The sequence below is a fragment of the Manacus candei genome, unplaced genomic scaffold, assembly GCF_025592945.1.
Source record: "Manacus candei isolate 608988 ecotype Guabito, Panama unplaced genomic scaffold, ASM2559294v1 h1tg000014l, whole genome shotgun sequence".
Lineage (NCBI taxonomy): Eukaryota > Metazoa > Chordata > Aves > Passeriformes > Pipridae > Manacus > Manacus candei.
Window position 1 is genome coordinate 40,197,267 of NW_026138062.1, and position 14,915 is coordinate 40,212,181.

Here is a 14,915-nt window from a genome sequence, read left to right on the forward strand (position 1 = left end):
CACAGAATCACAGAATGGTTGGTGTTGGAAAGCACCTCTGGAGATGATCTAATCCAAACCCCTGCTAAAGCTGGTTCACCCAGAGCAGGTTGCACAGTATCATGTCCAAGCACATTTTGAATATCTTCAGAGGAGACTTCACAACCTTTCTGGGCAGCCTGTTCCAGTGCTCTGCCACCCTCTAAGAAGTTATTCCTCATATTCAGATTCCTTCTTGAAGGTTTTAGTTTTGCCTACCATCATTGGTATTAAAAGTACTTGTTTTGTAATAGGGTCTAACTTACGCTTCCAAGCCAGCCTTCTCTTTTTCCAAAGGCTGAATTCGTTCTAGGACATGGGAATACTGGATGTTGGCATTCACCCAAGCTGCTAATGGAGCAGCTGCAGCACTGGCTCGTTTAGCATTCTGAAAAATTCAGTAACAGTTAGAAGAAAGTCCTTGAAGTATAATGCAGAAAAGATAAATACTGCAACAGATTTACTAGTTACCAACTTAAATATGCCAATTAGCCTGCTCTTCTACTGAACTAATCTTTTAAATTGTTACTAAGAGATTATATTGTAGGCCAGCGATCTGCATAAAAAAAACATAGTGGGTATCTTTAGAACTACGTAGCTTCACTGAAATCAAGAAGTTTTAAATTAATGCATGATTTATTAGACTCTTACTGTTACAAGGAGGCCAGAATAAGCCAGTTACTATTGCTTGGTAGAGGACTCGATTCCATAATGTCTTCTCATCCCACAGCTCCCCACTCACCAACCAATTCTCATGGTTAGAGGTAGCATGCAACAGAGTAATCTCTGCTACACCTTTATCTCTAACAAAATCTGCAAGCAGAATTCATCACTTTTTCTCTAATTTAAGCTCATTCTAAAAATTATGTTGGCAAATCAGACAACCACGTCTTTTTTATTCTTTTTGTCTTTTTTTTGGTCTTTTCTCATTTTATATAATGCAATCAGGAATTACCTTTGGATCAAAAGATGCTCTATTTTTAGAAAGAAGTTCTTCAACACTCTCTCGTATTTCTCTTGGAATATTACGGGCGTCAAAGGATTCTATGTCCTCCCTTACGCTTCTTTTGGCCAAGAAACTGTAAAAAGAATTAAATAACTAAGTAAAGAAGAAACAAATATTAAAAAGATTATTTCTGTATGAAACCAAATAATTCTGAACATGCATTATTCCTGAATATAAATGAAAGTAGTTCATCTTAAGAAGTTTAAAGTTTAAATAAAATCCTCACCTCTTCATGCTCACCCATGATGTATCAAAAATCCCCATCAGCCGCAGAACTCCCTCTAGTATGTCTCTGATTATGTCAGGGGGCATCCGTAGTGACCGGATTTCTAACAGAGACTCTGGCTTTATATTTCCAACAGCTAATTTAGCTTCACTAACCAGTGGCTTGAAATATAAAAACACATTATAAAGAGGGATGGGGATACAAAAAAATGAACATCTGTCATTTCAGTTTTCATACAATTTCTTGTTCTTTTTAAATACTTTATTACATAACCAACTATCACTGATGCATATTCAAGTTTACAAGTTATTAAAAAATTGTCACATGTTTACTAAGTGATAATAAATATATTTCCCCATAAAACAGCATATTATAATCCTGACATACCCTAGCTTTTCATTCAGCACTGAAATTCATAAACATTACATAGATATTAGTGTCAATCATGTTTGCTCTTTCATTACTTAGAAGTTCATTGTGATACAGGTATCTTTTAATAATTATGCTAATTACTATTTATAGGCATGAGTGAGGATCTCTGTGTAAACACACACAGAACTACAGGTCACAAAAGCTTTCTATTTCCAGTAGCTAAACAAATCCAGATAGCCTTTGCCCTTATCAACAAATAGAATGATAAGAGAAGTTAAAGATTATTATTTAAAAACTGTGCACACCTTACAGATCTTTCATATTTATCAAAGGTCACAAAATGGGTGTAGTCCTGCAGTTCTATGTCACTTTCAATACAAGGATATAATTCCTTAGCAACTATAATATTTAAAAGGAAAAACAAAAAGTTGCTGTAGTTTTCCCTTATGCTTCAGCATAAACTTAAAATGGATGGGATGAAAAATAGAGACTAAAAGCAATGACTGTACACACATAACACGCAAGAAATCTGATGCTCAACATAGAATCACAATACACTGAGTTGCAAGGGACCCACAAAGATCATCAAGTCCAACTCCTGACCCTGTACAGGACCATCCCCAAGAGCCACACCATGTGCCTGAGAATATCATCCAAATGCTTCTGCAAGGCTTGGGGCTGTGATCACTTCCCTGGGGAGCCTGTTTCAGCACTCAACTATCTGTAAGGTCTCTTGAACAAGCAGTTTGCTGGAGGGCCATTAGGATATATAATTTTCAGAATTTAGTAATAACTGGAAATTATCTCTCATTAAATTACTTCCATTCAGATGAGACTACCAAACCCTATGACATTACCAGTTTGATCAAGGCAAAGTAATGTGGTTGGTCTATATAAGACATGAGTAATTGAAAAATATTCCATAAAATCAGCAGAACTCAGCTGTAGACCATAGCAGCATAGAAATAGCAAGTGGTTGGTAAGATTTGGCTTGAAAATTCTTTCTCTAATTAATATCTAAGAGAACACAAATGCCAAAATGACAACCTAAATTTGGCAAATAGAATACTGTTTCCTAATGCAAGAAGTTTTAATATCAAAATAATTTAGAGTAAAATTTAAGAATTGCAAGGATAAATTTTGCAAAACCATTGTGCACAGCAGGACTTGAGTAACTCAGATAAAATCAGACTGCAAAATATTCCTTTTTCTTATCAGCTCTTACCTGAACCTCTTTTAGTTCATCTTCAATTTTTCTTTTTCTTTCTTCTATTTCTGCAGCCTCTTCTGCTATTCGTTGTTTAATTTTTTCCATTTCTGCTTTTTGCTCACTAGCACTCTGCAAAAAAATACCTTCAGCTTGCAAATTTACACAGATTTTATTCCCTTAGGTCTCATTTCTTTTAGTCTTCATTATAATAATTTGCACAATACCAATTACAGTAAAATATCTGAGTCTACTTGATACTAGATGGGCAGACTAGGTAAATAAACTTTATAGAATAAGTATCATTTGCTTTTACTGTGTCACCTTTCTTTACCACAGACCAGAATCTGTACCTCTATTTTTGAGAGGCTCATTATGATCTTTTTTCTCTTTGCCTCTGATTTTCCATTCCTTACCAACATGTCAGTCTTCCTCTAAAAGGATGAGTGACAGCCTCCATAACATTCTTACTACATTTGAAAGTACTGCCGTGTTGTCACTGTCTTTACAGCTGCTCCCATATCTATTTCAATTTCTTTTACAACACCATTAAAACTCTATTTTTCTATCATATTCATTAAAGCAGCAGTTGTGTTGGAACTACAGCCTAATAGTCTAAAAGTACTAATCATAGAATGGTTTCTTTACTTAAATTTTTTACCAATCTGTCTGTAAGGATACGTATGTCCTACATGCATATTGTAAGTTGTTTGGGTTTACATCTCTTTTTTTTTCTGGATTTGTACTGTGCCTACCACACAGCAGACAGTAGCTATTAGCTATCTCCAATCCTAAGCCAATCCTAAAAACTTCAGTACAACAATTAATACCTAGTGTATTAAACAACAATAAAAAGGACCTACATGTCTTTTATCATTGAGGATAAATGTATAAAATGCATAAAAGACTAACATTCTAAGTTCAGTACTTAAAAAATAAAAGTCAAAAAAGCCCAGATTTTATGTTTTTCTGATATATAATACATTATTATCACCAGTAATTGTCAAGCTGAGTTGCAGCAGAAGGTAATGGATGCATATAAGCACAGAAAACCTTAAGATAATAATAATTCTCTGAGCACTTAACCCAAGCTGTAGATCAGCATGTCATTGAAGATTACATTCAAATACATAAAACATTAGCTACATGAAACTAGATTAGACATTTCATGCAAATGAACATGTACTGAATGATTGCTCTGAATAAGAAAACCTTAAAATTCAGTTGTAGGTCAAAAGCCTTGCTCTGAAAGGAGATTAAAAGAGTCTCTATGTATTAGAGCACTATCTCTTACATAAACTAGAACATTTGAAGTGACATTAAAATGTTAGCGGGCACCTATACTTTATGCTAATCTAAATAATCAAAATTCTACTGTAATTTTTCTGATGTCAGTGGGACCATCATGTTTCATTGCTTTTGACCTATTCTTTGATTATGTCCTACAATGTAATATGTGCTACCCATATACTTGTAACTCTTCTAGATAACAACAGACACAGATTCAAAACTGACATCAGTGAACACACCAGGGTAATCATCATTATTCAAATTCATGTACAGTAGGCAGATAGAGCCTAAAAGTACTAAAAACTGCCAAAAGCAAAAGACATAAAAATGGAAGCAATATACTTTCAAAGCACTGTGAACCAAATGGTTTAAAAGACCAGGCATTTACTTTACTGCATACAGAGAATGTCTTTTGCATTGAACTTCCAACCAATCAGACTAAGTCAGTAACAAAAAAAACCCAGTGCAGTGACAGCAGATTCATTACATCTTAACCTACGTTTATGATTCCAGGAAGTATCAATGTGGAAACCTATTGTTTGTGCAATTATTTTACTTGACTGAGAAAACATTACTAAAGAAAGTACAGAATACTGAAAAAAAGGTCTACCTCTCAGCTGAAGAATAAAAATTCAAGGAATGATGAACATGGAGGTATTATTTAATCTTCTCTGAGGTTAAATTCTGAGGACCAGACCTCATGAAATACACGCTTTCTAAGAGTTCACAAATTTAATTCCTGGTATTTGTTACTTAAAATAGTGCTACCTGTACATATTTTATTGAAAGTTCCTATCTGTGATAAACATAAAACGCATCAGCTTGAATTTATGAAGTTCTAGGAAAACTTTCAGATAGACTAAACTACAGCAGTAAACACTACTCAGCTGCAAAACTTGCACTGATCTCTTCCTATTTGATCAGTTCAAATATGATTTAAGTTATAGAATCCTCTGTCCTGTTGCAACCTTATTCAAGCCTCAGGGCTCATGTCTTCCCTTAGGCAAATTCTTGCAAAAGCATAACATTTTGTAACACTTGAAGAGATTACAAAGCACAGGCAGTTATGGACACCAAAAACAAAAAAAAATTGTTTTGGTTTTTGGGGGTTTTTTCCACTTTTGATGTGATTGTATATACCACCTGCATAGACACTGTAATTTCTTGAAGAGCAGAATCAGCTTCATCCTGCTTTGTTTTGAGTAAAATGCTTTGCTCTCCAGCTTTTCTGTTCAGTTCATCAACCAGAGCTTTAGCTTCATTCAGCTTTGAAACGCCTGCCTATAAAAGTTTTAAACAAGCAGATATTTAGCAGTGAATATTTAGTAGATTTAAATGAAGGTTTGTTACAAATAGTATGGACAAATTAAGAGTGATGTAGACTACTATTCTATTTTTTTTTAATTATTGTTCCACATTTTCTTGATATTATTTACATTTTGTTGGTATTATTTAACCTAAGAATGAGATCTGACACTTTAAGAAGTGTCACTGTAAGATGTATTACTATATCAAAAAGCTGATAAGAAAATTCTCAAACTAACAAACTTTTAACAAAACAGTACCTAGCACATAATCTATTTCTCAATAATTCAATAGAATTTAAGTTAACTGATATTAACTCATTGTAACTATATCTCCCTTAAAAACAAATCTATAAAAATTCAACAAATTGAAACAAAATAGATTAGCTTACTTCTACATATTTGTACACTCTAAAGAACACAGACGTACACTAAACAAAGTCTCTATTATGCTTAAGATTAACTATTTTCTTTAATCACACTTTCTACCTTATTTACTTTATATTAATTATATAATAGAATTATTTCAAGATATATTTGAAAAAAAATACCTGGAAGATATATTGACTGAGGATACACATCTCTAATTTTCATGAAAATTATTACTTTTATTTAAACAGAGTATTTAACAAGTAAATGAGTGCTTGTCACAAACAAACCAGTTACATTCTAAATATACTCAAAAAAAAGCAATTTCTATTGCTACAAATTTAAATCTTCTTAAATTGCATACTACAGTGATGGAAAAATATTGGCAGACAGAGTAAAAATAGAGTAGAATACAAGGCAAGGAAGTAATTTGGTTTTGACAGATGCTTTAAGAAAAAAATACAGATTTGTAAGTGCGGTTTCAGAATATCAGCACGGGTGACTGAGAAAAGGAGCTGAAAGGGACAGGAGAAAGGCAAAGACAAAAGTTGTCCTAAAGGACGACACAGATCTTTCCAGAAATATACTGGAGGAAGGGAACTAAATAGGATTGGAAAGATAACAAATGGGTTTCAAAAATAAGATGTTATACAAAACAGGAGTAAAGTGACACCTGTGCATTTGGTCCAGAACTGTCCACAGGTCTGATGTGTGCCAAAGGAATTCAAAATCATTCCAAAACACAAAAGGAAAGACAATCACAACAAAAGGAATCTTGGTCAAAGCTACACAAGAACACCATGAGGTTAAAGATAAGTCTGTCAAACTAGGATGCGAAAATCCTACAAAGCAGGAAGTTATTCTCAAGATATAAAGAAAGGGATGGAATATGGAGCTACACAGAGAACATTTATACAAGCAGAGGCAGGACTTTAATTGATGGAAAGATGATGGGTTTTTAGCAACACAATTCCAATACACATGGGTGAAAAAGTTTACAGCGCTTTCAAGTACTTTTTACTCTGCCACAAAACATACCCAGTCTCATACATTCTTGAGGAAAACTATTACCAAAATAAGAAAAACACTTTTCTCCCTTTCAGGCATTTCAACAGACAAGTGCATTAGGATTCATGATATTTCTCTCCTGAAATCACAGTGTGAGTATATGCCAATAGAGGACACATCACGCAACCATGTTAGCAGCTACAGCCCATTAATACACAAGACATTTCCAAATATGGGAGTATTTTGAAAAGCCATATGTTAAAAGTGTTTTAAACACATACCTGCAAGTGGTTCTGCCTTTTTATTAGCTCTCTTCTTTTACTGTTATTGATGGTACTGTATACACGAAGGAATGTCATATACCTGCTAGGCGTTGCTCCGTATATTTTACATGATTCATGGATTGCCAGAAATGACTTCAGAAAATCAGAATCACCTGTACAACATCATTTGTTACACAGATAATATTATACTCAATTTTATCTCACATTGAAATAACTAAGGAAGAGCAATAGAATGTTTTTTGAGATATGAATTAAGAGCATCCAAAAATATCACAAAGACCATACTTTTTTTAAAGTTCTGTCACGGAAACAACATGCAACTACATTTGAAATGCATATTTCTCAGAAAAAAATATACTGAAATTGTTTGATGTTTGAAAAAGCTGGAGGCCTGGGCTCCTCTCTCAACACACACACACACACACAGTCCCACACCCCCATACACACACCCCCCACACAGACCCCCACCCACACACCCCACACGGTGGTTCTGACCCAATAATTACTGATCTGGTATCTAACATTGAGTAAGTGTTTAATAATAAGTAATAGTAACTAGTGTGTCTACCCAAATATTACCTGAATGTTTTTTCTTAACTTCCTTATGTGTTTTTCCAGTCTTTTCTTGTTCATCTGAATCACAGAGAAGCATTTCAGGTATCTAAAAAAAAGCCACGATTTTCTTCATGAAAATGACGAACAATGACAATCTGAGTTAAAATTAAAAAAACTCAAACCAACCTTAAATCCAGCTTCTCATTTGGAAAAACTGAAAATGATATATTTACTCAGAACAAGGAATTTACAGAATATTTATAGGATTAGAAAGATAAATTCTGCCTTTCCATGTCACTGACAACTTCTCGCTCTCTCAAGCAGAGGAAATTTTGCTGGCCATATAAATGACCAAGTAGTTCTCAGAGGACTCTTACAATAGCACAAATGTCAAAGATTCAAAAATATACAATTCAAGAGGAAATCAGACAGTCTTAATCCACATTCTGTATATGTACATACTACCCATTAACTGACCTTCACTGAGATCACTCAGAGACGGGGGAACAGGATGATGGCAACAGTGCTGTTTATGTTTGTGCTTAGGGTTTTTGTTTGTGTTGTTCTGTGTGAGAATCACATGTATATATGTGCTGTATATGTGTTTGTGTGTGTGCCTACTGAGAATACATGCTCAGCTTCATCACTGGTTCACCTTGGGGCCATAAAGCTGTGACACCCTTGCCCCTATCAGGGTACTGCATTTGGTAATCTCAACATACAGAAGTAATACATGCTTCTCAAACTCACACTGCGAACATCCTGAAATAAACAGATTTTAAATCTAAAAAGAACACACTGACGCTGTTCCATCAAGCAAAACACTTAGTAAAGGTTCAAGAACATAAGGTTTACAGTGCAATCTTAGATCTATAGCATTTCATATACACCTAACAAATCTATTTTAAAACTAACTGTCTAACATACTAGTAAAAACAGATATCATCAGCATAGTTGGTGTGGTGGGTTGACCCTGGCTGGATGCCAGGTACCCATCAGAGCTTGACTATCACTCACTCCCCTCCTCAGCTGGACAGGGGAGGGAAAATACATTATGAAAGGCTCATGGGTCAAGCTAACAACATGAAGAGATCAGTCATTGATTACTGCCATGGGCAAAACAGCCTTGACTTGGGAAAATTAGTTTAATTTATTATCAGACAAATAAGAGTAGGGTAAAGAGAAATAACTAAATTTCAAAACACCTTCCCCCCAGCAGCGCAGGGAGATGGGGAATGGCTGCTGCAGTCAGCTCATCACACACTGACTCTGCCCCTCCTTCCTCCTCAGCGCAGGACTCCTCACACTCTTCCGCTAGTCCAGCATGAGGTCCAAAATGCTCCATCAGGAGTCCCCTGAAGGGTCACAAGTCCTTCCAGCAAATCTGTTCCAGCATGGGCTCCTCTCTCCACAGATCTACAGGTCCAGTCAGGAGCCTGCTTCAGCACGGTATTCCTCTGGCGTCACAGCCTCTTTCAGTTGTTTCCACCAGCTTCAGTGTGGAGTTCTGGATGGGCTGTAGGGGGATCTCTGCTCCACTGTGGACCTCCGTGGGCTGCAGGTGGACAGCCTGCCTCACCATGGTCTGCACGACAGGCTGGAGAGGAACCTCAGCTCCAGTGCTTCGAGACCTTGGAGTCTGCAGGGCTGTTTCTCTCACCTATTCTCACTTTCTCACTCCTCTCTGGCTGCAGTTGCTCCTGTGCAGTAACTTCTTTCCCCTTCTTAAATGCTATCCCAGAGATGCTACCACCATTGCTGATGAGCCCAACCCTGGCCAGCAGCGGGTCTGTCCTGGAGCTAGCTGGCATCAGCTCTGTCAGACACAGGGGAAGCTTCTGGTAGATTCTCACTGAAGCCACCCCTGCAGCTCCCGCCACTATCAAAAGCTCACAACACAGACCTGATACAATTGGCTTTACCATTTTGCTTGCAGTCTATTTTTATTTTGTTCTTAAATGCTGTGTTTGACCAGAGTCATAGTTGTCAGCATGTTGTTCAAGTCAGCACACAAAGAGAACAAAACATAATGTTGGTAAAATAATAATGCTAATAATATTTAAGTGTTCTGAGGAATTTTCTGTCTTTTTAAAACTTCACAAATCAATTAAATAAGCACAGTGACAATTATTCCTTCACAACTTTAAATATCTTTATCTTATTTACCAAAGCTCCATTATTTTTGGAGATACTAGTTTAAATAAGTCACAATTAATGCAATTTACCTTTTTCATACTGTCTTCTGACCAGGTTTCCATCCACAAAACCTGACATTTCTTATACAGTGCTGGATTACTTTCACAGTTTACTGTGAAATTTAAATTAGTAGGATCCATTATCAAGACAACATGCAGATTTTGTTGGATCCCTAAGAAAAAGTAACATATTAAATTTTTAGTACATAATAATCTGACTACACGATGGTAATTTTATTGCAAATACAACATAATTTAGTGTCCTTCAAATACTTATCACATGGTAATTTCTGGGGAAAAAAGAGCCTATAATATCAGATCACACTAGGACAGGAATGCTTACAAATAAAACTTAATTTATGATCATGGATTCTAATTATGTATATTACAGTGTATGTTTTAATTTTGAAGAGCTGACAGTATTTAAATAGATATCACTAGTTCTCATTCCAATTCATGTAGACCAACAGAACCAATTAGAAGAGTAGTTTCAGGGCCTGAAACTTTGACTGTAAACATTTATATTCTTTCAGTCATATTATTTGATTTATTTGTAAACTATTTAATCTTCTTGTTGGTCTAAGGAAGAAGAAAAATAATTAAGAAACCTACCCGTAAACTTGCTGATTACTCAGAATCCAAAGTGATTTGTAGGTATAATAGGCAAATATAATATATATATATATGGTACTAGATATATATAAGCTATACAAACCAGAAAACAATGGGAACAAAACCTTTCTTCCTTCTAATTACTTTCAACAGCAGATTTCATAACATTTGTAAAACATTCATAAATACAAAATTTCAGATAGAAGAACAAATTTTAAAGTGAGGGTTCTGTGCCCTCAAATATCACAATGTTATCATTATTCCTATCTGGTATTCAATAATTAACTGAAAGTTAAACCCACACACAATAGAAGGACCATGTTAGAAATCATTTGTCCACTACTATACCACTTCCTACACTTAGTAATAAATTATAACATAATTCTGTTGACATACGGTATGTGAAATAGTTGAAAATTGGTCCTGTAAATCCATCTTGTGAGGCTTGATCCTTCAGAGGAGATAGCAATGGGTCTAATTCTTCTGTTTTATATAGCCCAGGAACTTCTCCTATTTCAAGAATGAATTTACGTCAGATAAAATACACTATAATTCTTTAAATTCCCTTGAAGGATTCCCTTGAATCCTCTCTATAGAGATTTTGATTATGGCAGTATTCACCTCCATACTTCCATGAGTATCATCCCATGCACTTCATCATTCTTTTCATGATGAAGTGAAAACAACAAACCAAATTTGTGATTCTATTTAACAGTCTACTTTGTTCATAATGCTGAAATGTATTTCAAAAGCTCATTCAAATCTACCCCAAACCAATACTGCATAGATGCTGACCCAATACTGCATAGAAAACAAATCAAACCAGACTTTGTCATGTACCAGGACACAGTAATGTGAAAGTGAGTAGTTCTTTAGATCCTCAGACACAGAGATTAAACAGTGGATGACAAAAATCTGATACTGTAAGGAGATTTGTGGTTGCACCTGAGAGACAGGCAAATCTGGTGCTCTTATCAATCAGGTCTTAAACTACTGCAGATCAAAAAAAGCATTTAGCAAGTTAGACTCAGTCCTTCAATGATCTCTCTGATCCAGGAACAAAGCTGGACAGCAAAATAAAGTCACTTTTGTTATTATTATTTATCATCTCACTCCTTTCAGAAAAGTGAGCTTTGCTGGTGTTCATTTCAGTAAAGGACTCAACCTATACAATCTAGTAAAGCATTGGAACACTTCTCACTTTTGAATTTTATTATAAAACAGAAGCTGTAGAGTAGAATGCATTCTCATTTTGTTGTTATACTATAATAAAGAACTCCCTTGAAACAAGTTAGAGGAACTGAAAGCTCCTGTACTATCGGGTAGGTTAAAGGACAGCTAAGCGAACTTTGAGTCATGTTCTCATGTACAAGCACTCTACCTAAAACAACATAGCAAGGTAACTAACCTGTCTGATAGAGATATAAAGTTAGAAAACATCATCTTATTCTGCCCCATTAGCTAACCCTGTACAGTAAAACTAGAACCATTAATCTTCTTGGACTTGCCTCACCTGATGACAGTAAACTGTTGATCATCTCCAGGAATGTGGAATGAACCAACTGATAGTCTTCGAGCAGCAATACCACCTGTTGTGCTTCAATGCCTGCAAGCTCCATCACCTAGAAGCAGAAAAGACATTTAAATCTCAGGGTATGGAACATATGTATTGTTCAATAGATAATGATTATCATAGAATATCCTGAATTGGAAGGGACCAACAAGGATCTTAATCTTTCCTTGATTATATATGACATAGATATTTTCTCCACAAAAGATTTCTAGGTGATTCAGTTATATGAGATATCAAATATAAAGAGCATTCTACCTAGATGTACAGCTTGTGAATGAAAAAATAATTAAAAAAGCCTCTTTCATAGAGTATATTTACACATATGACTCAATATTAAAACTGTATCACTCTTTTGTGTAGGCATAGCTCTAGAATTTTCTTTAGCATTGCTGAAGGTAATGAGAAACTCTTGATTCAAGGTTTGCATTTGATTTTAAATAACATGTTCCCTTTCATCAGTCACTAAAATTTTACTTGATTCAGCTACTGGCAGATCATAGTGGAGACAGAAAATAAAAATATATACAAATACAAAAAAATATACATGAAAAATGTATATTCACATAAACTTTGAATTTATGAAGTCCACAACACTCAAAGAGAATTCTGGTATTAAAAAAAGTGGAGTTTCGATCAATTAAATAAAGAACAGTATACACACTTAGATATAGAGAACTTCTAAAAATCTACTTGTTTCATTTAGACTGTTGCCATTTTTCTTCTCTTAAAATATGTCTTCGTACAACACTTCTGTGTCCTTCAAAATTCCCATATTCTTTTTTTTTTCTTTAATATACACCTCAACGTTACAAAATGGAAGACAATGAGTGACTTACATATTTAAGATCACTCTTGAACTGCTTCACCTCATAACCTCTGGAAATTTTGGGAGTAATCAGAACAGCTCCATGCATGTGACTAACTAAAGAGGTAACTGTTCGACGACCTACACCACTCCGTCCTGCCAAAAGAAGTGATCCTCCAGGAAAACTTAGCACTCTGTCCACTTTAGACATATAACTGAGGACTTCTTGGAACAGTAAAATCTCTATCTCTTTTTTGTCTCGTCCATAATGAATGATACCCTATTAAAAAAAAGAGAGAAAAAAAAGAAATGTGTTTACTAGCAATAAATAAAAGCAGTGAGATATGAAAGCATCCAACATTCAAAAGTTTAGAAAAGAAGGGCTTGAAAACTTAAGACCACACTGATATTCACTACAAATAAATTATTTATGTGACAGAATTTAGATACCTTTACCAGTAATGAACATCTCACATTACCCCCAGCACCAGGATACCCTAAAAGTCTTTAATATATTAAAATAGGAATCTACAACTGAACTAATTAAAATTGAATAATGGACCAGAACAAAGTCTGAGCTGTCTCTGACTACAGATCAATTAATTAATAACTTAGAAGATGTTTTAGGCAGCAAATTGCTGCATAATTGCAGATTATGAAAATTCCTAGTGAAATACACACAATAACAGATCCTAAAATTAAATTCTGACATTGTTATACTAATTAAAATCTCTTTGAAGCCCAATGTAACTGTGTAGTCAGGAGAAAAAAAAAAAACAAAACAACAAATTCTCTGCTAATTGAGGTTATTGAATTTCATCATTTCCCATATAGTCTATTGGTCACAAGTTGGCAATCAAGGAGAGGGATTAGTTTCCCATCTGCAAGAGCAATCCATCAAACACTATTAAGGGAGATGATCTCAAAGCTCTCATCCTAAAAATCAGATACCCTAGCAGAATTAAAATGTTTGCATTTCCTCATTAAGCTCAATTTTTGTACTTTACTGCTTAAAACCATGCCAGATCTCCAAACAGTCCATTTGTATTTCTTCAAATAAAAATTACATTACCAAATCACAAATTCAAAAAGTAAACATTTAATAAAACACTTAGGTACTCAAACACTACACAAACATATATGGAGATAAATGTTTTTCAAAATATTGGTTCATCAAACTGTTGTAAATCAGCAGCAAATGCAACTGATGCCCTTTCATTAAAAACCCTTGCTACATGATACTTCTTACTGCCTGCCACATAGCATCACAAACCTTCCCTCACTTCACCAAATGTAAAAGATGATCCCTTGAACAAGAACCAGACTCCACCCTAAACTGGTGCTTGCATGTTACGTCTTGCAAAAAATGTCTCGAATCGTTGTTGTGAACCCTTGTTGCATATATTCTTTAATGTGTCTCACTTTCTGAATAACATCTTTTAGGTCTGTTGAGTTTAGTCTGCCAAGTGGCCTCCCATACGGTGGCAGTGCCTGTCCTGGTGTGGTGAATGCCTCTTGACAAGCTCCCCAAGTTACATAGAAGGTATCTGTGAAAACAAAAGGAAACATTCGAAACTTTAGGTGTCCAGTTCATATGCTATCTGACTTGATTAGGCCATTCCTAAACAAATATTGCAAGTTTGTATGGTATGCTTCAAATAGTTTACCTGGCATATTGTCCAGAACATCTGAGCCCCAATCACCTTGAAACACTTTCATCAAGACATTATCAAATACATGAAGTTCTTTCATGCCAACAATTCTATCACGGAACAAACGACGTGCTTCATAAGCAATAATTTCCAGTACATAGTCTGCAGTTGGTATCAATGATCCTACAAAATTTAAGGAGAGAAATAACTTTATATATTTATAATAAATTCTCAGATTTCCATTTCAAAATATGAGCTTGAAAATAAGCAAGTGAAATTACATACCAGCAGGAAAGCATTGGTAAGGAAGAAAGAAGAGAAAAAGTAAACATTATGAAGTGCTTTTTAATAATCTTTATGGATCATTATAAGATAAAATGAAACATATTCTATTAATTTTATGCAGTGAACTGTTATGCATTTTTCCCCCTCTACTGAA

The 14,915-nt window shown here is 35.0% G+C and overlaps 1 protein-coding gene across 4 annotated transcripts in view; it reads right to left on the reverse strand.

Annotated features, from left to right (window-relative positions):
• Window positions 1–14,915, reverse strand: part of DYNC2H1 (dynein cytoplasmic 2 heavy chain 1) — a 169,766-nt gene that overhangs the window by 111,007 nt on the left and 43,844 nt on the right. For 3 of the 4 annotated variants that reach the window (XM_051779782.1, XM_051779784.1, XM_051779786.1), the window contains exons 47-59: window positions 14,492–14,659; window positions 14,247–14,371; window positions 12,856–13,104; window positions 11,960–12,068; window positions 10,843–10,956; window positions 9,865–10,007; window positions 7,664–7,745; window positions 7,082–7,236; window positions 5,263–5,400; window positions 2,848–2,961; window positions 1,251–1,411; window positions 974–1,097; window positions 285–406 (exon numbers count right to left, since the gene is read on the reverse strand). In XM_051779782.1, the coding sequence (XP_051635742.1) occupies window positions 285–406; window positions 974–1,097; window positions 1,251–1,411; window positions 2,848–2,961; window positions 5,263–5,400; window positions 7,082–7,236; window positions 7,664–7,745; window positions 9,865–10,007; window positions 10,843–10,956; window positions 11,960–12,068; window positions 12,856–13,104; window positions 14,247–14,371; window positions 14,492–14,659 (1,804 nt within the window). The remainder of the gene's footprint in view (window positions 1–284; window positions 407–973; window positions 1,098–1,250; window positions 1,412–2,847; window positions 2,962–5,262; window positions 5,401–7,081; window positions 7,237–7,663; window positions 7,746–9,864; window positions 10,008–10,842; window positions 10,957–11,959; window positions 12,069–12,855; window positions 13,105–14,246; window positions 14,372–14,491; window positions 14,660–14,915) is intronic. The other variant, XM_051779783.1, reaches the window with a different exon arrangement.